This window comes from Cydia amplana, chromosome 1, assembly GCF_948474715.1.
Source record: "Cydia amplana chromosome 1, ilCydAmpl1.1, whole genome shotgun sequence".
Taxonomy (NCBI): domain Eukaryota; kingdom Metazoa; phylum Arthropoda; class Insecta; order Lepidoptera; family Tortricidae; genus Cydia; species Cydia amplana.
The window spans coordinates 1,257,911-1,285,248 of record NC_086069.1 but is presented as its reverse complement, the minus strand read 5'-3'; the positions used below and the strand labels follow the sequence as shown (position 1 = coordinate 1,285,248).

Genomic DNA, 27,338 nt, shown 5'->3' with positions numbered 1-27,338 from the left:
TTTTTATGGGTGGGAAGGGTTATTTTTATATGCATGTGGGAATGTTTGTGGCGTGTGCTCTACCGATATAATGACGGGGGTGACGTAATATAGACAAACCAAGCAAAACCATAGTCGAGTTAGTTTTTCAAACTTTTCTCTTATTTTACGTAGAGAAAATTAGGAAAGCGGAAAACGAGTTTTCTTATAAAGTAGGTATTGTACTTACCGGCACAGTTCGGTGGTCGAATGGGGCCACATAACACGGTCGGCGTGAGCAGCGGGTCAGCGGTCAGTGACCTCGTCTACATAAAACAAAACCTGATTATTAACGTCCTTGCACTCACGTAACGGTCCAGGGTATGGATGTGCGGAGTATGTGCGCCAGACTGGGAATTAGGTAGAAAGAAAGTATGTTTATTCAGTTCTGTCATACGGACTTGTGCTATGGGGCCGGGCCGCAGACGTATCTTAGGGTGGTATTCCACCTGTCCAATGTGTATAATTTGCGTCTTACATTTTGCTTAGTGAGAGAGTGAGACGCAATACATTAACCTGTACGGTTACCATCAGTTTGTCACTGACATAAACGCCGTCGAGAACGTAATTTACTTTCTATACATCTCGCTCGCACTCGCATATTTGTGCAAACGGGATGTATAGAAAGTAAATTACGTTCTCGACGGCGTTTATGTCAGTGACAAACTTATGGTAACCGTACAGGTGGAATACCACCTATGTATATCGGATAATAAACTTAAGATACTAGTAGCATAATAGTAAACTGAAACAGATATCAAATCCATACTAATATTATATTTGCGAAAGTGTGTCCGTCTGCCTGTTTTCTATTTAGTTGGAATTTGGTATAGAGATAGTTGATTCCCAGGAAAGGACATCGGGTAGTTTTTATCCCAGAAATCGTCCTTTAAGGGGATGAAAAGGGGGGTGGAAGTTTGTATGGAGAATCGATAATAAGCACATTTGATAAAAAATAAGCTACCCAAATTACTAACTCCACGCAGACGAAGTCGAGTAATAAATAAAGTAGGCCTAACTAACACTAAAGGTTCCGTCACACAGGCGCGTTTTCCAGGCGAGGCGTGAGCGTTTTATATGTAAAAGCGGCGCGCCCCGCTCACGCCCCGCCCGTAAAACGTGTGACGAAGCCTCAAGTGCATCGAACGTGCACTATTTACCTCCGTACATATTTTAAAGCGTTTTGATATTTATTTCTCACTTTGATTGGCCCTAATGATAGTTGTCACCTCTGTTCTGAAATAGGTAATCTTTGGCATTTCCATGTTTCTCAAGCCGTGGGCGGTGAAGGCAGGGATCACGCTTCCCAGAATGAACGAAAACACTCCTTTTCTTATTGCGATTGTTGTGGCCATTATTTACGTCTCAGATTTCACCATTTTGGGCGATTAAAGGATGTAAAAAATCAAAATTATAAGAAAATAAACTAGCTATTCATGTGTATGCGGTGGTTAAAATTCATGTAGGTATTCAATGTGATGTAAAGCAGAAAATACGTTCTCGGAAAAAATGCAAATGATGACTAAAAATTCAGAATCAGCCATATCATATACACAGACAAAGAGGTAAAAGAGGTTAGAGTCAAGTAAAACAGAGATTCCAGTCTGTCTCTTCATTTACACCGTTTAGGACCACCCCACACTAACATTGTTTGGGCGTCGGCGTCTAGTCAGCGCTATGGAAAATGACGTCGCTGCGCAGTTGCCAAACGTTGCGTCGAGCAGCAGCCATAGAGTTGACTGGGCGCCGACGCTCGGGAGACGCTAGTGTGGGTGGGGTGGCTCTTAAATTATTTTCATGCATATATATAAACCTTCACTTAAAATTTTTCACTGTAGCTATAATATGGTGTTAATTAGTTTGTAATATTTCCGCTAAATTGTAAAACATGCTGTGTACACTTGTTTTGGATCTCGTGCTAGATTTAAGCCATAATGTACCATTGTATTACCCATGATATTGTACGATGTCTGTTTAGTGTACCTAATAAAGTAAAATAAAATAAAACCGATTCCCGGGAAAGTGCGCAGGTTCACAAATGGTAATTAATTACCTAAGAGCCTTTCGTATGTGTGCGTTGGTCAAAAAACGTGCGTTCAAACCTCGGGTGTGCTGTATAGAGCAGAAAATATCGTTCTCCATAAAATGCAAAAAGATGATGATGGTTTTCACAGAGATAGATATTGAGAGAAAAGTCGCGTGACGTGAAATAAAACTCATAAATTAATAGAAAACGTAGTTTCGTTTAATGAAAAAAAAAAAGGCTTATCCTACCACTGACATCCAACTTGGAGGATACAACTAAACGGAGTAGCCATTAACAGGCTTTCCCCTCTGTCGAAAATAGGCGGCCAACGGTCATACACAATGTATGGACTGACGTTTATCTGACATGGCTATTTTTACGTTACGCATACATTTGACGTTCCCCTCCCCCGCAAAAATCGGCAGACTGTTTTGTACAGAAAATTACAGACATGGCGTCTCCGTTTGATTATATCCTCCAAGACATCCAATATTTACATTATGTTTACTGAACTGGACAATTAATTAATTTCGTGTAACTAATCAGCTTGTCACATAATGTCTTACGTTTACGTAAGTACGTGTATTCAATGTAATACAAATGTTTTTTCGGTTCTCTTTGCGGAAACCGTCAACTTTCGCACCATATGTACTTACTGTAAATTTACTCGTGTCGACTTAAAACACTCCCAATTTATCGCCACACGTTGCGAATTTCCTACTGTTCGCACTTGTATGTAATGTAGGCACTATTTCAAACTCGATGGGTAGGATATCAGGGCTATAACCGCTAAAATCGAAGTTCTCAAATTGCGGGCATCTTTCTCTGTCACTCTAATTACGCCTTCATTGAAATAAAAGAGAAAGATCCCCGAAATTTGCGAATTTCGGTTTGCGCGGTAGGCCCCCAGGTGTCTATCTACATATAATTTATAAACTAAAACCACAGAGAACCAATATTTGTCGCCATCTTTATTAGAGTCTGTACGAAATTAGACGAGTCGTAGAATGTATTGGATCCCATACATTTCACGACTTCTCTTTCCGAACAAACTCACGTTCATCAGAATGTACGTTCAAATAGGCTTCCTGTCTTAAAATTGGTCAAACTCAAACATTTTTGTTAAAGTAGGTTTACAATATTGGCCGATAATATGTGACCTTCCACGGGTAAAGGTACCTTATGGTGGTCGACGCTTACGCTATTATTAACGACGTTCCAACACTAATGCGCTTCTACGCGAAGTAACCGCCAACCGCCATAAGGTACCTTTACCAGTGGAACGTCACATGTGAGGGGAGGCTGGCTTAATACAGATTACTTTAGTTGAAATTATATGAAATTAACAATCTTTTAATAGTTATTTACGATACAAGTGCGGAAAAGAGGAAATTCGAAACGAGTACGTTTTACAGTACATATGGCCCTTTAAACTTTCGACATACGCACGGAAAGTGCTCTTTCCCGCACTAGTTCGGGAAAGTAGCACCATATGTACTGTAAAAACTTTTACTCATTTTTGATTCTTGGTTTCAAATAATTTCATTTAAGAAAAACGTCTCCAGAAAAAAAATACTTCGTTTTTAGTTTTACAAGACATATTTGGGGAAAAGGACCCAACCCCACAAAAATCTATCCATAAAAATTTGTACTTTCTGTCAAAAAGAAGTCATTCATTTGGATAATAAATTTTAACAGGATGGATGGATCCTTTTCGCTAAATAACGCCCAAACCACACTACATAATTACTTTCATAATATAAATTTCTGTTATCTTTATCACAAAAAAAAACTAAATATATACTATCCTTAAACACTATGTCAATTTTCAATGAGTCCTTAGGTATATTTACTTCAGTCACTTTTTTCACGTTACATAGATCACAATAACTTATTCACATAACACATAAGGGCCACTTGCACCATCCCACTAAGCCAAGGTTAAGCGGTTAAAACGTTAACTTAGTCTCAAATTGTACTGGTAACCATGGTAACTCCAGGTTTAACCGGTTAACCCGGGGTTAGTGGAATGGTGCAAGTGGCGCTAAGATAGGTAAATAGGAACGGGGCAAGTCTGGCAATACTTGAAGAGCTAAAGGCGATAGTCTCGGTTTCAAATCTTAGTAAGGGCATTTGTGGCATTTTCAATCAAAAGGTACTTATTGTCGGCTGTCCATAAGGCGCTATTTCCATATAGTTTCAATTTGAAATCAACCTTATCGGCAACTGACAATGTGATATCTTATGGTTGAAAACGTCACATTTATTTGTGTGATGAGCATGGATATTTCTTCTTGTTTTCTATGTATTTAAGCATATAAAAATATTTACAAATCGTTGTCTAAGTACCCGCAACACAAGCCTTCATCATCATCTTCCTCGCGTTGTCCCGGCATTTTGCCACGGCTCATGGGAACCTGCGGTCCGCTTGGCAACTAATCCCAGTAATTGGCGTGGGCACTAGTTTTTACGAAAGTGACTGCCATCTGACCTTCCAACCCAGAGGGTAAACTAGGCCCGTATTGGGATTAGTCCGGTTTCCTCACGATGTTTTCCTTTACCGAAAAGCGACTGGTAAATATCAAATGATATTTACAGTACATATGGCCCTATTTTCCCGCACTAGTATGTAAAATAGCACTTTTCGTGTGATGTCAAAAGATTAAAGGGCCATATTATTATGTACTGTAAAACGTTGTACGATACACGTGCGAATAGGTAATTCGCAACTCGTGTCGATTTAAAACACTCCCTTCGGTCGTGTTTTAATTTATCGCCACTCGTTTCGAATTTCCTCTTTTCCGCACTTGTGTCGTAAATAACTATTATAGCAGGGTCGGGCGGTTTCCTAAGTTCTGAATCGCACTGTCTCACTTTTGAAATGCTTTATCAGTGTCTGGAATCCTCAGATTGACCAACGGCAAATTTTAACTTTAGTTTTTTAAATGTAGGTACGCATATACTAATAAGCGTTTGCTTTTTATCAAATGCTTCAACCATCTATGTATGATGCGATAACTGACTGAGCAAGCGTGAAGTGTTTCCTTTTCAGCTTTGCCCAAATCACTACATAGTATAAAACAAAGTCACTTCCCGCTGTCTGTCTGTCCCTATGTATGCTTAGATGTTTAAAACTACGCAACGGATTTTGATGCAGTTTTTTTTTAATAGACAGAGTGATTCAAGAGGAAGTTTTATGTATAATTTGTTAACCCGTGCGAAGCCGGGGCGGGTCGCTAGTGCTCTATAGATCGCATTTCTCAACCGATTCTCGTGAAATTTTATGAGCAGGATAATTACTTACATGATTTTTGATCTACTTAGTTTTTGGGAATCTTTCAAAATGGTCGAGCGGACGTTTTTCTTGAAGAGGGACTACAGTATGGGGTACTTCCAAAAAGGATTGTACAAGTTTTTAAAGGGTTGGCAACGCGAGTGTAAACTCCTTGAGTTGCAAGCGTCCATAGGCTACAATGACCAGTTACCATCAGACGGGTTGTATGCTTATTTGCCTCCAATATGAGGTTTCGCGAGGTTTACACAGCTCCTAGTGGATAAGTAATTGTAATCTATTGTTTTCACTGTCACTTCACTCTAGCTCCATGGCGTTCTTCATGTAGGAGTCGAGCTCCTTGTCGAGGGCGGACTTAGTGCCGGCCATGTACTGGTCTAGCTGCAGGTCCAGCTCCTCCCTCGTGGGCACGGGCTTGGGCGTCTGCCGGGATATGCCACCTAGCGGAAATAAATTGACTGTAGTATCTATAGTCCGTAGATTTGAAGCTGGCCCCGAACGGCTTATCCTTTGTCTATTGTTAAGTAAATCGGTTCGGTAAAAAAATGGTTCAGTCACTTTAACTGGTTATTATTATTATTATATTATATTGTATAATACACTAGCAGCTGAAAGCTGATGCGTGTATATCACTGCACTTGTTTTTTTTAACGATTAATGTTCATTTTTTGTTGTTTTAAGTGTTTGTCAAGTCTGTTTTTAAAACTGTTCACTGAAAGAGCACATATCACTGTTTCTGGTAAATTATTCCACTCACGTACGACGCGGTTCGATAGAAAGTGCTTCCTAGGATTGCTTGTACTGGGAACTCGAATAATCTTTGAGCTGTGGCCTCTTAAACGATGATTATTGCTCATAACAAACAGGTCCTTTAGTTCAGGTAAGTCATAATAATCATGTATGATCTTGAGTCACAACTCCTATGGAAATTGCAATAAGATTCAAAAAAGAGCGCACCTTCACTAGTTTGTTGAGCGTTGGACTAGCCCGCGCTCAAGTGCCAATTAGAATTACACGACACGACCTTTTTTTCGCAGGTGCGGTTTTACTTAACACAATAGACAAAGGATTAGCCGTTCGGGGCAAGCTTCAAATCTACGGACTATAACTATTTCTGTTTATTTTTAGCAGTTTAGTCTGTTAATTTACTAGTAATGTGTTTGCGATACTTTTTAGTTTTATTGTACTTAAATAGTTAAAAAGTATGAATATATAATAGCGTAAAGCTGAACTTATCTTTGCAGAGGGTAGGGGATTTCATGTAGCGAATTTACGATTTCATTATTTTAACAATTTCAGATTCCTTTTTTACTTGTTTATACAAAAGGAAATACGGTTATGTTGTGTAATAGTCTGTAGATTGGAAGCTGGCCTCGAACGACTTATCGTTTGTCTATTGTTAAGTAAATCGGCACGTGACACTCCCTGCACAAAAAATGGTTCAGTCACTTTAACTGGTTATTGAATTACAATTTCTAAGGAAATTGCAATGATTCAAAATGAACAAATGGAAAAATAATTTGCAATTTCTTGTGTGGCAGGGACCACCCAATAACTACAGTTACTGAGTGCCGGCGAGTCGAATGCTACAGAACCAGCTAAAACGTGTCATCGAGATGCGTACCTAACAAAGGCGCGTTATCGGAAAGCGTTCTCAGGTGCCAATTCGAATTACACGACTCTTTTTTCACAGATAGCGGCAGTTACGGTTTTACTTAACACATAGACAAAGGATTTGCCGTTCGGGGCCAGTTTCAAATCTATGGACTATAAGATGGACAGATGTAGACGACAAATGAGATTTCGTTTTTAAGGGATGGCAAATGGATGGAACTTATGTTTGTCCAGCGCAGGAGTTGTGATATTTCTGGACAGTTGCACGTTAGTTACTTCGTGAAAATGGCACGTGCAGCAGGGCCGAAATGTCGGGAACTCGTCAAAACAAATTGCGGTAAGTACTCCGCATTGAATGGAATCGATTCGCAAAAAATGCAATAAAAATTTCAGTCGTAAAACAGATGCGACGACGACGGCCTATCAAGAGTTAAATAGTTTAGAAACCGGCCTAAGGCTTCGAACGCGTTGCGATTATTTTTTAGCGGTTTCGGAACCGCAAAAAGTGTAACGTATGGCATGCTCATTAAGCGCACACACTTGCAACACTGAAACGGCAAGAAATTAATTCTAGGCCTACAGGGGCCCCTCGCACCGTCCCACTGACCCGGGGTTAAGCGGTTAAACCGTTAACCTAGTGTCAAATTGTACTGGTAACCATGGTAACTCCAGGTTACCAGTGAACACCGGGTTAGTGGAATGGTGCAAGTGGCGCTAAGCAAATTACCTCGTCCGCGTCCCCGCGCCGCGCCGCGCGTGAAGCCCGCTCCCCCTCCCCGGCCCCCGCCGCGCCGCGCGCCCCGCCCGCCCCGTCCCACCCCGCGGCCGCGCAGCGGTCTACTTCCGATGCGATTCAAGCGACCAAAGTTCATACCGCCTCTGTGAAACATTGGAATTCACCTAAAAACTGTTCAATTATTCGTCTAACAAAATGTTTATATAAAAGTAATCGATGAGAGTGGTTCACCTGAGCCGCCCGCGCAGCACCCGATTGCCGACGCGCCGGCGCAGCCCGCGCGAGCCGCGGTCGCGCCACACTCCGCGGGACAGGTTTCCGAACGACGCCGAGCGACTGGAAATTAAAGATTTAAAGAAAGTTTCACTACCGGCACGAAACCTATACTTACCTAACACGAATGAGAAGTCTATCCGCCTTCATAAAATTCTGCAATCGAATGCATAGTACAAAAACTAAATACGTTTTCAACTATCGTGGAGTAAATTACGAATTGGAAAAATTACAAACAACTTTTTTGAATTACCACTAGAACATTTCAATAAATAAAACTCATTTATTTTATTTTAGTTTGTTTTAAGTATGTTTGTTTACTTAGGTGCAATATAAATTATAAATAAATATGAACGAGTTGTTACAAAACTAACCAATGACGACACTAAAACAGGTGATGTTATGATTGTATACTGCATGTTCACTGGTGATAGAATGGACTGTAAAAAGGGGCGACAGGGGGATAAATTTAGGGGTCAGTTGAGCAAGAAAGTTGTTGTATGCTAAAATTAACCTAGGAAATTAATCCGGGAGTTGTGGGTTTGAACCGTTGGTCTGCGTTGTGGACCGCTGGCCATAGTCCACACTGCCCTTGTCACAAAACTCTTTGGTAGCCCAACTTAGACCTTGGGATTCTGTGCCCACTGCACAGATGGGCACAGCATCCTTCGGCTACACAGCATTGATTCTAAATATTCTAAGTTTCGGCATAGTGCTTTTAGCAAATTGCGAGAAAATTAACGAGAGTTAATTGGTAGTAGGCTTATGACATACTGGCTCTAACAGCTCATGACAGAGCAATATTCGAATTCACACCGTGACTTTGGTGTTGCCACAGTAATTACAAAAATAACCCTAAAAATACAAAGCCAAAGCTGAACATATACAAAGTTACAATAAGCACGAAATGAATTTATTGCAACAATTGGCAGTCACACAAACCCATCACATGAAAGCCGCTTCCACACAATCAAAATCACTCTCATTTTAAAACAACATAGATACATATGTTACTTTCAATGTCATTTGCAGCTAGGTTCATGTGACTTAAACATAATTTCTGAATGTCTTGGGCCTTGTATTGTATTTAGCCCCTGGTTGCTGCTCCTGTTGCCAGAACTGCCAGAAGCTAGCCCCAGTTTACCAGCTCTCACACAATCAATTTGGCACTCACTTGAGGTTTCCATTGGACTGTCTCCAAGAAATCCTGCTCTTGACTCCTCGCTGGCTCAGGTCACCAAAGCTGTTGGAGCGCCGGAGCCCCGGCAAGCTACTCTCACTGCCAAACCGCCGCAGGGCCCCAGCGCCGAAACCGAGCCTCTGACGGAGGGTTTGCTGCAAATATAATACCAAAATATCAGTTTTTCAAAAAATCTAATTCATTTAACGCGTTATTTATACTATTGACACCAGTTTTGTTCAATATTTAGCCTATTGGTACAACATACTATCAGTTGTAAAAGTGTATGGTGACTTGTCAATGAATTCATTTCTCCATGGAATTTTGCAGCTCACTGTACATGATTGCGTTATTAATCTAAGATTACACATCGAAGTCGAACATAAAGCGGTTGCAGTATCAAAACATTACTCAACTAAGTTTCAGTTCGCTTGGCGCGCTCACAATGGCCATGCCGCAGCTCTTATCAATCTTTGTATATTATGTCAACAAAACCGACGACGACAAAAACCCGTAAGACAGTTGCCAACAACAACATATGGATGATTCTTACCCGTTTAGCCTGTTGCTCCAAACGGCGGGCGATCTGTTCAATCAGGTTCCTGTTCATGTTATCACTATAGAAGCCGCCGGTGGAAGGCCTCCGCCGCGGCGTGCGAGGCCGCGCCGGTGCCGGTGCCGCCGCGAACAAGCTGAACCGTTCGTTTAGACTCATACACGTGGCCTGGAGGCCGTGAACTTGGTCTATCACCATTTTCCCAACCCGCGAAACCTCGAGGATACAGAATTGTGAAGTAGAAACACGAGAAACGACACACGAAGGGCCAAAGTTTGACTTCAAAGTAATTGAAACTGTATTTCAACACTTTGCGAATAATATCAAGTTCAAATAAACTGTAATAAAAGTATATTTGATATTTGAGACGTAAGGGAAAATATTTTCTGCAGACGCTCGCGGCATGAAAAATAAAGTGAATGAATGAAATGAATGAATGAATGAGTGAAACGAATGTAGTTGTAATGTCAATCAAGAATGGAATAGTTTTGCGTTTCAATACTTTCATAGTTTCATGAATGTTGTTAAATAACTTCATTCATGTCGTATTATTTAAAGTTTGTATCAAAATTTTCACGCAATTATAATGCGTAGTATTTTTTGCAGATCAACGGGGGTCATTATTTTTTAACAATGTCATGTCATGAAACATTATTAACATTTTATATGCAACAAAACAAAACGCGAACGTGCACTCTGACGTCTTCTTTGACATTCACTTTACAAGTTCACAACATTCCCTTTCGTGATTTCATAATATTATATTCCACTGAAACTTGAAATAAAATTACCATAGTTTAAGGAAAAATCGAACTATAATGGTATTACTAAGCTTCACAAAGTCAAAAACGTGTTGTAAAAAGTCTTAAAATAATCTTCAGGGTTTGTTTTGATGTGCGTGGTGTAGTGTAGGTTAGTTACGGAAGGATGAAAGTCGACCGGTATATAAGTCCCCGCGCGAGCGGCGACAAGCTTATTCCGAGCCAGCCTACGATGGCGGAGGTTGCCAACGGCTCGCCACTCGACGACAACTGTTTGGTCGATATGGACGCTTGCTATGAGACCTTCGACAAGGATGGGTATGTGGTGCCTACGTATATGTATGCTTATTTTAGTCACACACTTGAGAATAGCGTTTAATTTTCCATGAAAAAACAATTTTTCTCACTTGTACAAAAGTTTTCAATGTTAACTTTGTAAAAAACATAATTGGCCTTAAGTTTACAAAACTTTTAAATTGTTTTTATAACTTGATAAGGACTGATAACATTCTATGAAGTAAAGATATAACGAGATTGTTATCCATAATAAATAACATTCAATTGTTTGATCAATATTAAATAAATGTTCTTATAGTTTAATTGGTTTCTAATTATATTTACACTGAATAGTATTAATGATTCTGTGCATTACTGAAGTATGCTGCTTAGCAATTTAAATTTGGGTTCATGTGTTGATGAACTCTCTGTATATATAAATACCAATGAACTTTTTCACCACTTTTCTTAAAATAGTCATAAAAAAATGAAATGTCTTTATACATTTGTGGTGGTCTTGGATTTAGTAATATAAAAGGTGTTCTAATAGAACATCATTATTATCCACTTTCATAATATAGTTGGACCTAGGATGCCTATAGGAAAGGTCTATACCTCTTCTCAAGATATTTATCAAATTATTATTCTTAGAACTACAATGAATTAAATGAAATAGGGACTCACAATTAAATACTTACCTCAATTTAAAATACTCTTTTTCATCACTAAAGTTTAAGATGTATTATTTATTCTTAACATTTAAATCTTGAACTTTTTCATCACTCACTTTTACACATAGCCTTAACAATCACAGAACATTGATTTTGCTTTTAACTTGCTCAATAATGAGTCATTAAAACAAACAATGCAACATTAGGCGGCATCGCCTCTGGTAAATACCCTGAAACTATGACCACATCTCACTACAAATATGCATCATATTAAGCAAGTATTTATATTTAGTATGAGATCATAATTATGTTGTTATTACCTGATAATCAAAGTATGAATAGATTGCACAGTTGCACATGTTTAGTATTGAATCCATTTTCTACAGTCAACTTTATATTTAAAATGTAAAAGAACTGACTTCACCGAAACAACCTTTAGTTACAAACTTATATCTTAAATTTATATACTATACCTATATCTTCAAGTAGGTAGGTACACACAACGCAATACATGCTAGAGTGTATGATAATAGTGCTTGTTAAGTTGTGACTAAACTAAATTCAGCAATAATTTGTATATTATAAAATATCTGATGCATCATTAAGTGAGAACAATATATTTTAAGTTATAGCAACATTTTATGAATGAATTAAAAATAAACTTTATATTACACTCACTGTCATTCACTCATCAACACAAGTCGTAAATTTACAAAGAACAACATACATAGATTGTATTATAATTACATATTTAACAAGGCATAATATCTTCAGATAATTTTTGTTACAATAAAAAACCTTGACACAATCAACCCAGCTAATTAGATACAACAATTAATCAGACATTATATAACTACACTCATAAGCAGTTATAACAAGTCCCATTGTATGGAAATCTAAACACAGAAGAAATAAAAAAGAAAATAGAAGTTACAATGTTTGAGCTATTTTCTCCAAGTATCTTTTTACCTAGCTGACACAGAAGGGAGGGTTATGTTTTGCATAAGGATTATGTTGTAGGTCTATTTATTTAGCATGCCCTGCAGAGGCTGCAGCCGAAAATGCTTGTTGCATGAAATGCCATTGTGCTAAAAAAAATTAGAGGTCATGATTCCATATCTAGATATAAATACATAATAATTAAAATCAAAATTAAAACAAAGTCCAAATATGGAAAAAGGTGGCCCAGGATCACCATAGTAATTATCCTCATACAAATCACACCACCATACAAAATTTTCCTGTTTTCAATTTGAACTTTGTTGTAGGTATAGAAAATTAGGATGAATTTTGTTTGTGTTCCACAATCTATTCTTAATTTGATGGCTCCTCTACACGATGGGCCAACGCCGGCCACTCCAAGGGACGCAGCCATGCGGTAGAATGAGATAGCAATACCACTTGCTCCCTCTAACGCATAAATGCGTCCCTTGGAGTGGCCGGCGTTGGCCCATCGTGTAGAGGAGCCATGAAAATTAATAGTATTAAATTCAAAAACAATTATTACAACAAAGCAGAAAATCAGAAAAACTATTGTCAAGCACTTTTTTTTTACAGTTAGCAATTTAATGTTTTCACATGTTCCCGTTCTTTTGCCCTCAGAGACGGCAAGCTGAACCTCCAAGAGTTCCGCGTCATCTGCAAAGCCCTCTTCCGCAACGACAAGGGCCACATCTACCCGCTGTCTGAGGAACGGGCGCGCCACATCTTCCAGGTGTTCGACAAAAATGGCGACGGCTTCATCGACAAGGAGGAGTTCACGTTCTGCTGGAATCATTGGATCAAAGTGGTAAGTCAAAATACTTCCAGGTGTCCCAGGTCTTATTCAAAAGTCGTGGTCTGCTCAAAGCTTTGTTCTGTAACGACAAGGGTCACATCTACCCGCTGTCTGAGGAACGGGCGCGACACATCTTCCAGGTGTTCGACAAAAATGGCGACGGCTTCATCGACAAGGAGGAGTTCACGTTCTGCTGGAATCATTGGATCAAAGTGGTAAGTCAAAATACTTCCAGGTGTCCCAGGTCTTATTCAAAAGTCGTGGTCTGCTCAAAGCTTTGTTCTGTAACGACAAGGGCCACATCTACCCGCTGTCTGAGGAACTGGCGCGGCACATCTTCCAGGTGTTCGGCTTTATCGATAAGGAGGAGTTTACTTTCTGCTAGAATGATTGTTGATTGTTGGATAAAAGTGGTGAGTGGAGTGGAAATAATCCCAGGTGTGCCAGATGTTCCAGGTGTTCCGGTCGGCTTTTGTGGAAGTATGAGAACTAACAGATTCCAAAATAAATACGTACTTACATAACTACATACTTGCTAATAAAGGTAGGACAAACGCAAGTGTGCTGGCAAAGTTATGACAAAAATACCTAAGTTCATAAGTTCATGACCGCCTATTTCGAGCGGGTAAATATGTAGACTTCGCAAGGGATGCGGAACCACGTAGATAATACGTCATTTCGCGTGACGTAATTTGCAATATGGGTATCGGGTACGCGGTACGTGCGACTCGACTGACAGAGAAACATTAAGTATATGGTCCAAGTCAAAAATTATATCTAAATCGACTAGCATTGAAACCACTGGTAATACTTACCCTCTTATTCATAAACTCGCTACAAGTGGCTACAAGCCTCAATTACAGTAGGTAATAAGATGTCCGAATGTTTCTTAAGAATTTTCCTACCATCGAATCCTCTTTAAAAATCTTACTACACCTGTGTATAAAACTAAATATCATAAATATGTATGATGTATTGAACCAAAACAATAGTATTCAAAATCGATTTAATGCTACTTAAGGCGAAGTTACGTTGGTAATAAGGCGAATTGAGGGTAGGTACTTATGTATTTTTGCCAACTCTTATTTTCAATGAACTGCAACATTCATAACGGGGTTTGGAAATAATTTATGCTAGATACCCATGTACAATCACCTGCAATATTATGTTACACAACGAAGGCCGCAAAAATATCTGACACGATCTTATTTGTAGAGCCATATAACGTGTCACATATTTTTCCGGTGTTCGAAGAGTAACATTTATTGCAGGTGACTGAAGGGCTACCGCGAAAACCTCCTTCCCTTTACTCTAATGAAGGCGTAATTAGAGAGACAAAGACAGACCTATAGTTTGGTCGTGGTTTCAGATCGTGCGGCCGGTGAGTGCTTTTCTCGTGGTGGACGTACAGAACGACTTCATCTCGGGCACGCTGAACATCAGCAAGTGCAACGCGCAGCAAGATGGTAGCGAGGTATGTATGGAAAATACTTTATAGTGTATCGGAAACTACTGTAAGTACTTAATTTAGAAGAAACAACAATCATTAGTGATTAGAATTACCAGAACAATTATTAACACCGATAGTTTTATTAATATAAAACCTTAAAAAATAATTATAAACTGAAATAGATGTCATATATGCTAATGCCTTGAACCCGTAGCGGCGGTGGCGTGGTGGCCTAGTAGGGGTTCAAGGCGTTAGGCCGAATTGCTAAAAGACGCCGGTTCGAATCCGGCCTTCAACACTGGAGGGCTTCGTCACTTTTTCCTTAATATAACATCTATTTCAGTTTATAATTTATAGGTATAGTATTGTGACTACTTAAAAAACACAAATCGAATTATTTAATAAAATAATTTTGATTGTTCCAAAAGTCGTGCTTCAAAAATAACTTTACAAAGTCGTTATCGCAGTTCGGAGGCCTTAATTTACTGTCACACTAAATTAAATTATTGCCTGCTAAACTTTTCGAACTAAAGTGAAGATTGAAATGTCGTAAAAAGCTTCAAGTTTGCGAATTTCGTGTTAAATATTCAGGATTTTTAACCTTAACTTACCTAACCACCTACAATAAAAACGTTGAACTTTAGGTTAATATGGTTCAACAGAATACAAAAGCTGATTTGATCATGATTTCTCTAAAACCAAATATATTAATCGCTGAACATACATGGGCGTCAAATCGATAGTTCTTAAGGTTCTACTTATATCATAGGTCTTTGTCTGATCCGTACTGAATACAACCCTCTGTATATCGATAATTCCGTCCAATTTAATCGCAATGCGTCTAATCGCGAAGTATTCTATACAAAGTACATCTACAATATCTACATCGTCATGAGGTATTCCCCTAGTCTACTATTAAACCACATATGCGCTCATTCTCAACTCTAAATCTCAAGTGTTAAGGTTCATTTTGTGGTCTCGTTATTGTATCGATCAAACATGTGACGTCACCAATCGCCTAATAGATAGTGTTGTGTGGGATCGATGGGGTTAAAGGCTTGACGTAGTACAGTCGCCATCAGATATATTGGAGCGGCCAATGTGCTCACAATATCTAAACACGCACTCACGCACGCACGAGGCGCGTTCTGATATTTTTGAGCACCTCGGCCGCTCCGATATATTTGATGGCGACTGTACCAGCGCGGCGAAAGCGTTTGTAAACGCGCATCTTAATTCGTGTAGATGACGGTTTGGAAGCAGTGGTGGCCGAGTGGATTTGACGTCCGACTTTCAGTCCGGAGGTCGCGGGTTCAAATACGGAGCATCATTTAATATTTACCACTAGCATTTTGGTGAAGGAAAATATCGTGAGGAAACCTGCATACATCTGCTAAGAAATTCAAAGGTCTACTTTTGAACTCAATTGTCGAAAAGTAGTTTAAAATGTCAGATACTTTTCCGTTCGCTATTTTTGTAGCTGACTGTACTAACAACACTTAGTTGAGCATCGATGAACCTTATATCGGTGCAGTAAGGTTTACGAATTGTCAGCTAACTTTGTGGACAATAGTAGATATAGGTACTACAGTAAACAGTGAACAATCAGCATGACCAGCCGAGCGTAAACTGACAATAGGACTAGGATATTTGGTTTAGTCGACCGTGCCATGCTAAATAAGGGACATGCCGTGTCTCTACATATAGCAAGGCATATAGCATAGGTACCTGCTTAACATAGGCAAGGCGTCCTTTATCTCAAATCCCGCTGGCCTTTTTTAAATTTTAGTTATTTGTCATATTACGGCTGGAATACGAAAAGGTCAGATTTATAATAGTTATAAAAAAGTTTTGGTAGGTAACTAACAGTGGCGGCGCGTCCATAAAAGCCGATTCCCACCGGCTTGCCTGTTTTTGGACGTTTGAGCAGAGTTGTAAAGGAAATATGTAAGCCAAATTAGGCCCGGCTTGCCTTTGGATATGTTTCACGCATTCTTACTTTTTCAACAATAAAAGTGTAGTTACAATTAGACAATTTTGGACACCTGTCTATAGAAACTGCTGAAAATACATTCTCTGATAACCGAATCAAAAGGTGACGGAATCTTAAAACTGCCCTAGTTAAAATTAAAAGCGCGATTTCGTAAGCCGCTTACGTTTAAGATTGATATCCTCCGAACACGCTATAAACTTCCAAATTAGCACTGAACATCACCATGTTTAACCAAAGCTAAGTAAATAAAGCCATAAATCAGGCTTGCATGCTGCTGCAGTGCGCCCGTGGCGGTCGTGGTCTATCAGGCACGGATAGCTGCAACATTGATTGGGCTTTTGGGTTAATTGGGATTTGAATGTGGGTTTTGATCACGAACGCTATGGAAACGGAATATAGGGCATGAATGAAAGAAAGTCTATGGCCTACGTTCTTATAATGCTAATCGGCTAGCTTTATGATTAATATCTGGGCGACCGAGCTTTGCTCGGAAAACATATAAAAACTCAAAAACGCGCATTTTCCCAGGGATCAGACCTAGCTAGATCGATTTATCGCCCCCGAAAACCCCCATATAGCAAATTTCATCGAAATCGTTAGGGCCGTTTCCAAGTTCCCCGAAATATATATATAAATAAATATACATATAAATAAATAGATATGAGAAAGCATGGAGCCACGTAAATAAAAGTAGATAAGAAAATATTAAATATATATTATGACCTTTCAATATTCGGCTAAACCCACCGTTGAACATTTCAAATTCCGACAAGCATCAAACCACATTTGACAGACAGACTTTTAAAAATGGCGTCGAAACGGAATAGCAATTCAAACTTGAGTTCACACCTGCACAATTAGGCGGGTCGGCCGTGCCTGGCACGGGCTCGATGCGGTGCCTATCGCGCGTAATCACACCCCTTATCCTAATAGGAGTTACATAAATCATTTATAGTAGATTACTAATGTATTTTTTAAATTTAGGTAAAGTTGCGGATAAATCAGTTATTAATAAGTACTATTCATTCGAAAATTCGTGTAACTTTGAACTTTTGGGTATCGGGCGCCCGAGAAATCTCGGTTTACAAATTCTTTCAATAGTGGATGAAGTTAGATCACATCTCTGCATTTATTCGCCCTTATATTAATATACATAGAAACCGTAAGACCGTAAGAGAATTATTAAGATATGTATTATTTAAGATATTTATGTCTAAATATACGCCCAAAAATTATGATAGATCATTTGCCGCTACTGTTTGTTTGCAAGCATGACAGGTATTATTGGTCTAATCTAACTATGATGACCAACATTCCCAATAAATTCTAGTTTAATGGATATAATATATGTAGATGGATTTAGTTACTTTTCAATAAGCTCATATTTTCTCATTATCTTTCACTATCGCAGATTCACGGCACGAAGCACAATAATCACCTTAGAAACTTCCAAGTTGCTGATATCTTTGAAGATAAAGACTTAACTCGTGCTAATTATGAAAGTTGTTCTACTATGAATTATTTAACTCGCTAATCTTTTTTACCACCTTTAAAACATGACATTAACTAAATTTTAAATTAAAAACAAAATTTGTGAATAAGTAACAAAACCACTTTTTCGGTAAACTAACCAAACCGTACCTTTTCGTAGATATTGAAATATTTACATATTGCAAATAAACACTTCGCGTGAGTGATGTAATTTTCAGAGCACAGCAAGTTGTCAGATAGATATGACTCGCTGGTACCAGGTGCATAAATACTGTATTGATCACAACAGAAGTGTTAATCCTGGTCACGGCACCAATTGTACAAGATGTTTGACATTATGCACTTAACATTTTTTGGACGAAATATATTAGAAGTTATCTCTATATTCACAAAATATTTAGGTATATGTACTTTGTTTTCTGTTTTCCATCTTTATTTATTACATCATAGAACAAAAGAAACCATTCAGGTAGTATAAAAGAAATAGTCTTCGTTTAAACTTGTTACTACAAAATTTGTCTTTAATTTACAATCTATTTAAAGAAGTACCTAGGAAAGAAGCGACATTACGATACAAAGAGCCGTCATGATTCAATGTTCACAGACGACCTATAAATTGGCTATAACACTAAAATGTCAAGTGACTCGCGACGGTTAACGCGATTGCTCGAAAGCCTGAATTGCGAGGTAGGTCAGTACAGAGAAAACATTGTATAAATAAATATACCTGAAGTACTGTTAACGTAGGTCGTAGAGGATTTGATGACATGGAACAGGTATTAAAATAAGGCCATAATTTATAGTTCATAATCACTTCTGTTATAAGTTTTTAAACTCGTAAAAGTTGGAGGCTATAATAATAATAGACCGTTCGCAAAAAGCGTTTGTCGTGTAATGTTCAAAGATGGAACGATCTTTCGGTCTTTAAGAGACTATTAGAAATATTTAAATATTCTTTCTGATAATGTCCCTTGCGCAGGTTTTAGTCATACAAATGAAAACTATAAAAGTTCAGCAGAATATATTTACAACTTCTAGAAACTGACCTTAATTATTAAAGTAAAACCACTGTGTTTTGGACAACAAAGCGTGTAATATAAATCTGACTTCAGCATTTCCAATAACTATGTTTATTAATAAATAACCTTTATTTACATCATAGGAAATTAATTTTCTTTATGAAACGTTCGACCTCGCTAATTTTTCGCACAATAGTCCTGTTCAAGCGTGGATCTATTGTAGTGTGGATATTTTAATCGATTCGCAGCCTGACGCCATTTGTGATTCGATACAATGCGTACAGACGATTAACAGCTGCGTTCATCGATTCTGGTTTTAATTTGATTACCTATTTTGGTTTAACTTGACCTACAAAGTTATAAATAGTCCTACAACAGGCCAATCAAAGTAGATCCATAAAAAGCGTTTTGAAGAATTTCAAAATGCAATTTGAAAATAAGTCAGAAGCGATCACGGAGCAAAGACGCGGACGGACAGACAGACGGACATGGCGAAAAATTTAAGGGCCTTAATTAGTTGCCTACGGAACTCTAAAAAAGAGCAAAAATGTATGCATACCTCTTGGGATTGCACAAATTCGGATTACACTAATTTTGGACCAAATGAAGGTGTTAAAGCGATTTCCAGCTTGCTAGAAATTAATTCTTCGAAAAAATCTAAATTTATTGGCCTACAAGTTTTGCTAGCAAAACCAAAAATGTCTCGATGAGTAAGTTTAGTATAAAAGTAAACAAATAATACTATTCTCCCCAATTGTCATGAGCCCGTACCATGAGTCACTGACAGTGTCAAAACTGACATATACGCTATCGAGAACGTAATTTACTTTCTATACATCTCATACATAGAAAGTAAATTACGTTCTCGATAGCGTTTATGTCAGTGCCAAACTGACGGTAGCCGTACAGAGTGTAAGTATTTAAAAATTTTCACAGTGTATTTAAAAATTCTGAAAAAAAATATATTGGTTTTTTTACCACTAAAAAAGAAAAATATAACTTTGTCGAAATAGGTGGTCCTCTTCCACAGTGTCATCGCAACATAGCACTATCAATTACTCCTTGACATAAACGTGATACTAAACTTCGACGTGGCCCCTATTCTTTACCACCATTTGCCATTTGATTTTGAATCTTTTACCGACGCTTCAAAATATAATTTTGCGTGTTTATTTCCACAGACTTTTGCCCGTGATTGGTATATGGATTATTCCGCGAATATTTATAGGTTTTTTATTGTAATTCATATAGCTTCGGATCGGGGTAAATTATGAAGAGTAGGTTATGTTATCGCTCAATGATAGATAATGCTCTATTTGTTCAGTATCATGGCCTTTAAACCCCAAAAGCTAAATATCAATAAATTGGTCTACTCCACTTCATTCACGTTTTTTCAGGCAAAATCGTAAAGGTACCTAAAGAATAATAGGTCTTCCAAAATGAAGTGTCTTAAATTAGCTGTATTTACTACTACTACCACTGCAGCCAGTAGCCACGGAACTTATAAATTATCAAAAAGGTTAACGATATTCTTTATAATACCACTGCGAATTAAAATTAAATATTTGCGTTGCTAATGTTTCGGCTAACTAACCACTTCCGCGAGCTAAATGAAAAGGAAAACCGCAGAAAACGCTTATTCTTAATCAAAAGTAATTTTGAAAAATCACGCAAAAATGTTACAAACTGTATAGTATTAGCACATTGTCACCAATTTTGGCAAAAACATTATTATTTTATTTGTTTAAAATTAAACTTGTTTAAACATTTGTGTAGTAAGTTTGTCTTAGCGCCCTCTTATTGAGCTAAGACCTTCAACTATTCACGGGACATTTACGTTAGGTACTTACATAAGAATGGCTTGACCTCCGTTAAAAACGCAATTGAAACTGTCAGCAAAACCAGATTAATCCCAACATTCTTAACCAGCTCAACTGTTTGGCTAATTTATTTTGAACACGCTTAATCAGAGATAAAGGATCTCTGTGTTTAGCTTAAATGTAGGAGGTACCCTAATATACTAATTATTGACCATTTAAAACCATGGATACCTACTTACAAAAAATTAAATTAAAGGGACCACCATAAGCAATAAGATGTACTGTTAACAATTAATTAGGCAATTAGCTAAGTTTACCCATCTATGTTTTAAGGGAGTTCCCTCTGCCAACAAACTGTCCTGCAGTTTGGCAGAAGAAAAAAATATGTATGTTAGGGTTTATTTCATCTGAATAAACGATTTATTTATTTATTTTTATTTATTTTACAAAGAAATAATCAGCTTTAATAACTCTCAACGGTCTCATCATGGAGGAAGCACTAAAAAAATTAACATTATTGAGTTAGGTAGAGGTGGTGGCCGAGTGGATCTGACGTCTGACTTTCAATCCCGACGTCGTGGGTTCAAATCCTGACTCGCACCAACCCAGATTAGGCCAGCTTGGGGACTATTGCCAATGCCAAGCCCTATTGTGCATAACAAGGATTGTGCCCGGCACTGGGATGTATGTATACCTATACTATAGGTTCAATTATTTTATTAAGATAAACTTTTCACTTGTTCCAGGTTGTAGAGCCAATTAACCGACTCCTGGACACCATTCCGTTCGACTGTGTGTTCTATTCCCTGGACTGGCACCCGCCGGACCACGTGTCCTTCATCGACAACGTGCACCTTCGGGAACTTCACGTTTCCAGCCCTGTCAGTGTTACGACATTATTCATAAACACTAAGGGCCAGTTGCACCAACCACAGTTAACAGACTGATTAACGTCACGCAGCATAGATCTATGAAACTTCCCATACAATAAAATTTAAGTATAGTTTGCTTTTTTTAACTCACTCAATATATTTTCTCTCTCTGCACCAATTGAAGGTATCTCTGTTTGGCCCTATGGTTGACTGGTAGAGAATGCCATTTGGCATTAAGTCCGCCATTTGTACATATGTTATGTTGTATATATTTTGTGCAATAAAGTTTAAATAAAATAAATAAATAAAATTTAGCAAACGCTTTAACAGTGAAAAGCGGTTTGGTGCAACCGACCCTAAGTGCCAGTTACACCATCCGTATTTGACATACTGATCAACGTCAGCCGGCGCGCCGCGGCGGTTTACTATGAAACTCTCCATACAATAAAATTTAGCGAACTCTTTAACAGAAACAAACAGTTTGGTGCAACCGACCCTAAGAAAAATATTGCTTTATTGTGGCAATTGACAGCCGGTTCGCAAACTAAGTCTTGAGCGCACCCACCTGTTCCTCAGGGCCCGATCCAAAATTTTCGTTTACGAACCTTCAAACCTACAACCGGCGTGGATCACTCCGCGATCTCGTCGCGTCGCTACAAGTACCTACAAGTTCATGCGGCCCACACCAATTTTGGTGTCTAGCCATAGCAGTCGCCGCGCACCGCTGAGGAACGGACGCCTGCTCACGCTTGCGCCACCTAGCGGTCATATCTGTCGTAATTAAGTAACATAGTAGGTACTATTATTTATTCTGTGCCTACAAGAAAGAACGTACTCCTACCTAAAAGGCCGACAACGCATTTTCTACCCCTCTGGTTTTGGTGGTATGTATCCACGGGTAACGGTATTTGCTTACCATCAGGCGATTCTTCACCTCGTTTGTCTATGGAACCAAAAAAAATTCTAGCATTAAACCGCATATGTTTTTCAGGTTTCAGCAGACAAAGCCGCTGCCCACGACACAGTAGTGTTCGCCGGGCCACCTCCGATGCGGCAGAAGCTGTGGCCGCGACACTGCGTCCAGGATACCTGGGGCGCTGAGCTACATCCAGATCTGAAGGTAAAATAAAAAATACTATCGTGAGTTGATCGTCGGTCGAGTCTTTAATAGCGGAAGCAAAGCTAATTTCCTCAAAATTTAAAGACTAAAAATAGCATTTGGATCACCAAACTCGGCCTGTGTATCAAGTGTGTCCGCACTGGTAAGTTTAAGTGTTCGCACTGGTGTGTATAAGTGTACGCACCGATGCACACGTCGTACGCTAGCGCGCAGACGGAGATGTCGGTAGCGCGCGCGCGCGCAGCTCGTCCGACTTTGGAGACAGAACATCTAGTACCTATTATTGACTTTCGAATGAAAATGTCCCAATGGCATCTTCGCCGTTTTGAGAAACTTAATAACTAAATTTAATAGTTGATATTCTTAGCCAAGTTGGTAAATGATTCCATAGCGAGTCAGCAATAAGAATCAAAATAAAAATGTTTATTGCATATCACATTAAACATTATTAGGTGGAGCTTATAAGTAGGTGGGTTTACATGTGACACCCTGCAAGGGCACAGCAATCACAAGTCAATCCTAAATTATAACCTCATGATCGTATTTAGGCTTGCAAATTAGGATCCCTGAGACTACAGTTTTTATTACTTTTTATCATCTTCAAATATTACTACAAAAGTAATTACTCAGTTTTATTTTATTGCAGGTGGTAGATGGAGCCGTGAAGGTGTACAAGGGCACCAACCCCGAGGTGGACTCATACTCCGTATTCTGGGACAACAAGAAGCTGAGCGACACCACTCTCTCGCACGAGCTGCGCGCGCGCGGCGCCACCGACATCTACATCTGCGGGCTCGCATACGACGTGTGCGTGGGTGCGTACACTTAGACACACTAGTGCGTGCATTTAGACACTAGTGCGTGCACTTAGACACACTAGTGCGGACACTTATACACACGTTCTAGCAAGAAGCGGGGTTGTGCGCGCACTTGGAAATAATTAATTGTGCGTACACATAACCTGGTGTCCACACTTACCGGTTACCGTCATATTTAGACAGACCGCATGCAACACGCGCCTTGGCTATTTGCCCTGCTGAACTATAACCCCTTAAAATTTCGTGTTTTGTATCACGGATGGTCTGCGGGCCAAAACAGCCACCCGTTGGGTCTCACAAATTGAAAGGCTTCACGTTAGACCTCATCGAAGACGGCGGAATGAGCTTGACGCCTTTGAGACTGGTGGGAGACTTCAGATGATAGGGGTACGTGGATGAATAGGGGGGAGGCTTTTGCCCAGCAATGGGACAATATGAGCTCATAATTAATGGGCGGACGACGGATGCAATATACGTCAAAATCATGTCAAACGATATACGTAATTAAAATTGGTTTAAATAAGACAACATGACGTATATTGCATCCGTCGTCCGCCCATTGCTCATAATGATAATATAATTAGAATATTTTTGTTCCAGGCGCAACAATCGCAGACGCGCTCGCGATCGGCTACCGCGCCATCCTGATAGACGACGCGTCCCGCGGCGTAGACCTCGCTGACATCGAGAAAACTAAGAACACCATCATCAACAATAACGGTGTCATCGTCAATACAGACCAGGTAACAAACATACTAGTGCGCACACTTACACACACGTGCGTACTCTTAGTCATAATGCGTGTAATTAGACACACAGTGCATTATACCTGTATTTCTGACGTGTCCTGCGTTCGACCTCGCCGACAACGATAAAACTAAGAACACCATAATTAACAATAACAGTGTTGTCATTTCAGACCAGCGGACCTACCGCGAACCATGCTCGACGTGTTGCCTCTCTGTCGCACTTGTAAATTCGTACGCAAGTGTGACAGGGAGGCAACACGTCGAACGTGGTTCGCGGTAGGCCCTCAGGTGCCTCATTTTGCTTATTTATTTCAACTGTATTATAAAAAAGCGGCCAAGTGCGAGTCGGACTCGCCCATGAAGGGTTCCGTATTTAGGCGATTTATGACGTATAAAAAAAAAACTACTTACTAGATCTCGTTCAAACCAATTTTCGGTGGAAGTTTACATGGTAATGTACATCATATATTTTTTTTAGTTTTATCATTCTCTTATTTTAGAAGTTACAGGGGGGGGGACACACATTTTACCACTTTGGAAGTGTCTCTCGCGCAAACTATTCAGTTTAGAAAAAAATGATATTAGAAACCTCAATATCATTTTTGAAGACCTATCCATAGATACCCCACACGTATGGGTTTGATGAAAAAAAAATTTTTGAGTTTCAGTTCGAAGTATGGGGAACCCCAAAAATTTATTGTTTTTTTTCTATTTTTGTGTGAAAATCTTAATGCGGTTCACAGAATACATCTACTTACCAAGTTTCAACAGTATAGTTCTTATAGTTTCGGAGAAAAGTGGCTGTGACATACGGACGGACAGACGGACAGACGGACAGACAGACAGACATGACGAATCTATAAGGGTTCCGTTTTTTGCCATTTGGCTACGGAACCCTAAAAAGAAACTGTTAGCGAATAAAAGGCCAACTTAATGCCATAAGAAGGCATTTTGTAGACAGTATACAGGGTGGCGCATTTAGATCGGTCAGTATGGGAAAATCTGAAACTATAAGACATACGACGATCTCTTCTTAGGAACCATGTCATCGATTTTAGTAACAAGAAAAACTGCATTCATACATTTAAATTTTTTTTATGTAAAATGTATTGAAAAAAATGGTGGCCATTTCGAAAACATACTAAAATAAATTAAAGGATATGAAAACAATGCATTTTATTCATTTCAGACATCATGTTTCATAGTAACATTTACTGCTTAAGACCTACACAATCGATAACTAAATAGAAATAATTTTAGATTTTTTTTTTTTTCAAAACGTCCGGGTTCGATTCCCGAGCTGAGTAAACATTTTTTTTAAATGTATGAATGCAGTTTTTCTTGTTACTAAAATCGATGACATGGTTCCTAAGAAGAGATCGTCGTATGTCTTATAGTTTCAGATTTTCCCATACTGACCGATCTGAATGCGCCATCCTGTATATTGTACACATTTTCGTTAACTTGTTGCTATATATGTTAATTGCTGCCCTTTGAGTTATTATTGAAAGAGGCGCAACACTAGTATTTGGACAAGTAGGTCGAAGAGTAGTAACAGGATATGTACAATTTCTTTTAGATCTCTCATTATACTTATCTGATGCAGTGCGCACACTTAACAATACTGTTATCTTCCGGATAAATATTGATCAATCTACGAGTTATACGACCATAATATCTTTTTAGGTGGCAGCAATGGTAGACGGTCGCGACCGACGGCCCGAACTGGGATACAAGCTCGCCATGGAACTAAAATCCGCGCTGCACGACCAGCCGCAACAATGAACCTTACGCGCACCGCACAGAGTCCACTTTACACCTACTAATGTTTAGGTTAGGTTACGTTGTTTAGATGTGATCCTGTCATTTAGTTTTGCACCTTATTTGTTTGGAATAAGGTTAATCATAAATAATGGAGAATGCAACTGTCTCTGACAATGCCATGATGCTACAAGCTCGACTTGGAACTGAAATCCGCGATGCTCGACCAGCCGCAACAATGAACCTTACGCGCACCGCACAGAGTTCACTTTACCACACCAGGGATGTTGCGAACATCCGCATCCGCATCCGCAACCGCGGAACATCCGCATTATTTTCAACATCCGCATCCGCATCCGCATAAAATCGATGCGGAGCTTATGCGGATGCGGATGTCGAACAAGTCGGTACAGGAACGTCTTAGCGGCGGCGTAAGTGCTAGGTAATTTCGTCATTACCTATAACGAAATCGTCTAGATCCAGAAAAGTCGGCGAAGTTACTGTTTATTAAATATAACGCACCTATATTCTTGCTCAAATACTAAACGTTTGGTTTTTTTAAATAAAAAATACTAAAAATTTAATATTTGACGTTTTCTAAGTACCTAATCTTGACATCCGCATCCGCATCCGCATCCGCGGATGTGAGCCTTTAAAAATCCGCATCCGCATCCGCATCCGCGGATGTCAAAAAATCTGCATCCGCAACATCCCTGTACCACACCTATTTGTTTTTAGGTTAGGTTAGTTGTTTGTTGTGATCCTGTCATTTAGTTTTGCACCTTATTTGTTTGGAATAAGCTTAATTATGGTTTGCTTTATCGGAACCATAAATAATGGAAAATGCAACTGTTATATTAAACTGACATTGTCAGCGATGGTTCTACAAGTTCGCCATGAACTAAAATCTGCGTTCCACGACCAGCCGCAACAATGAACCTTACGCGCACCGCACAGAGTCTACTTTATCACCTAGTACACTAATACTTATTTCTAGGTTGATTCGTTGTTTTAAATGTGATCGTGCTATTTAATTTTGCACTCTAATGTTTTGGAATAAGGTTA

At 39.0% G+C, this 27,338-nt stretch overlaps 2 protein-coding genes across 2 annotated transcripts; one reads left to right on the top strand and one right to left on the bottom strand.

The window, feature by feature from the left end:
• Window positions 1-5,589: 5,589 nt before the first annotated feature.
• On the bottom strand, window positions 5,590-10,088 carry LOC134654791 (chromatin target of PRMT1 protein-like). Its single transcript, XM_063510263.1, has 5 exons — window positions 9,693-10,088; window positions 9,134-9,294; window positions 7,918-8,022; window positions 7,678-7,829; window positions 5,590-5,776 (listed from the first exon to the last, which is right to left on the bottom strand). Exons 1-5 carry the CDS (start codon window positions 9,891-9,893, stop codon window positions 5,634-5,636), a joined length of 762 nt encoding a protein of 253 aa, XP_063366333.1. The 5' UTR covers window positions 9,894-10,088; the 3' UTR covers window positions 5,590-5,633.
• Window positions 10,089-10,412: 324 nt separating this feature from the next.
• On the top strand, window positions 10,413-27,099 carry LOC134652482 (uncharacterized). The gene is made up of 9 exons (XM_063507679.1): window positions 10,413-10,774; window positions 13,006-13,192; window positions 14,550-14,654; window positions 21,700-21,834; window positions 22,817-22,945; window positions 23,592-23,760; window positions 24,364-24,506; window positions 26,199-26,410; window positions 27,075-27,099. The coding sequence occupies exons 1-8, from the start codon at window positions 10,623-10,625 to the stop codon at window positions 26,295-26,297; spliced, it is 1,119 nt and encodes a 372-aa protein (XP_063363749.1). The 5' UTR covers window positions 10,413-10,622; the 3' UTR covers window positions 26,298-26,410; window positions 27,075-27,099.
• Window positions 27,100-27,338: the final 239 nt, after the last annotated feature.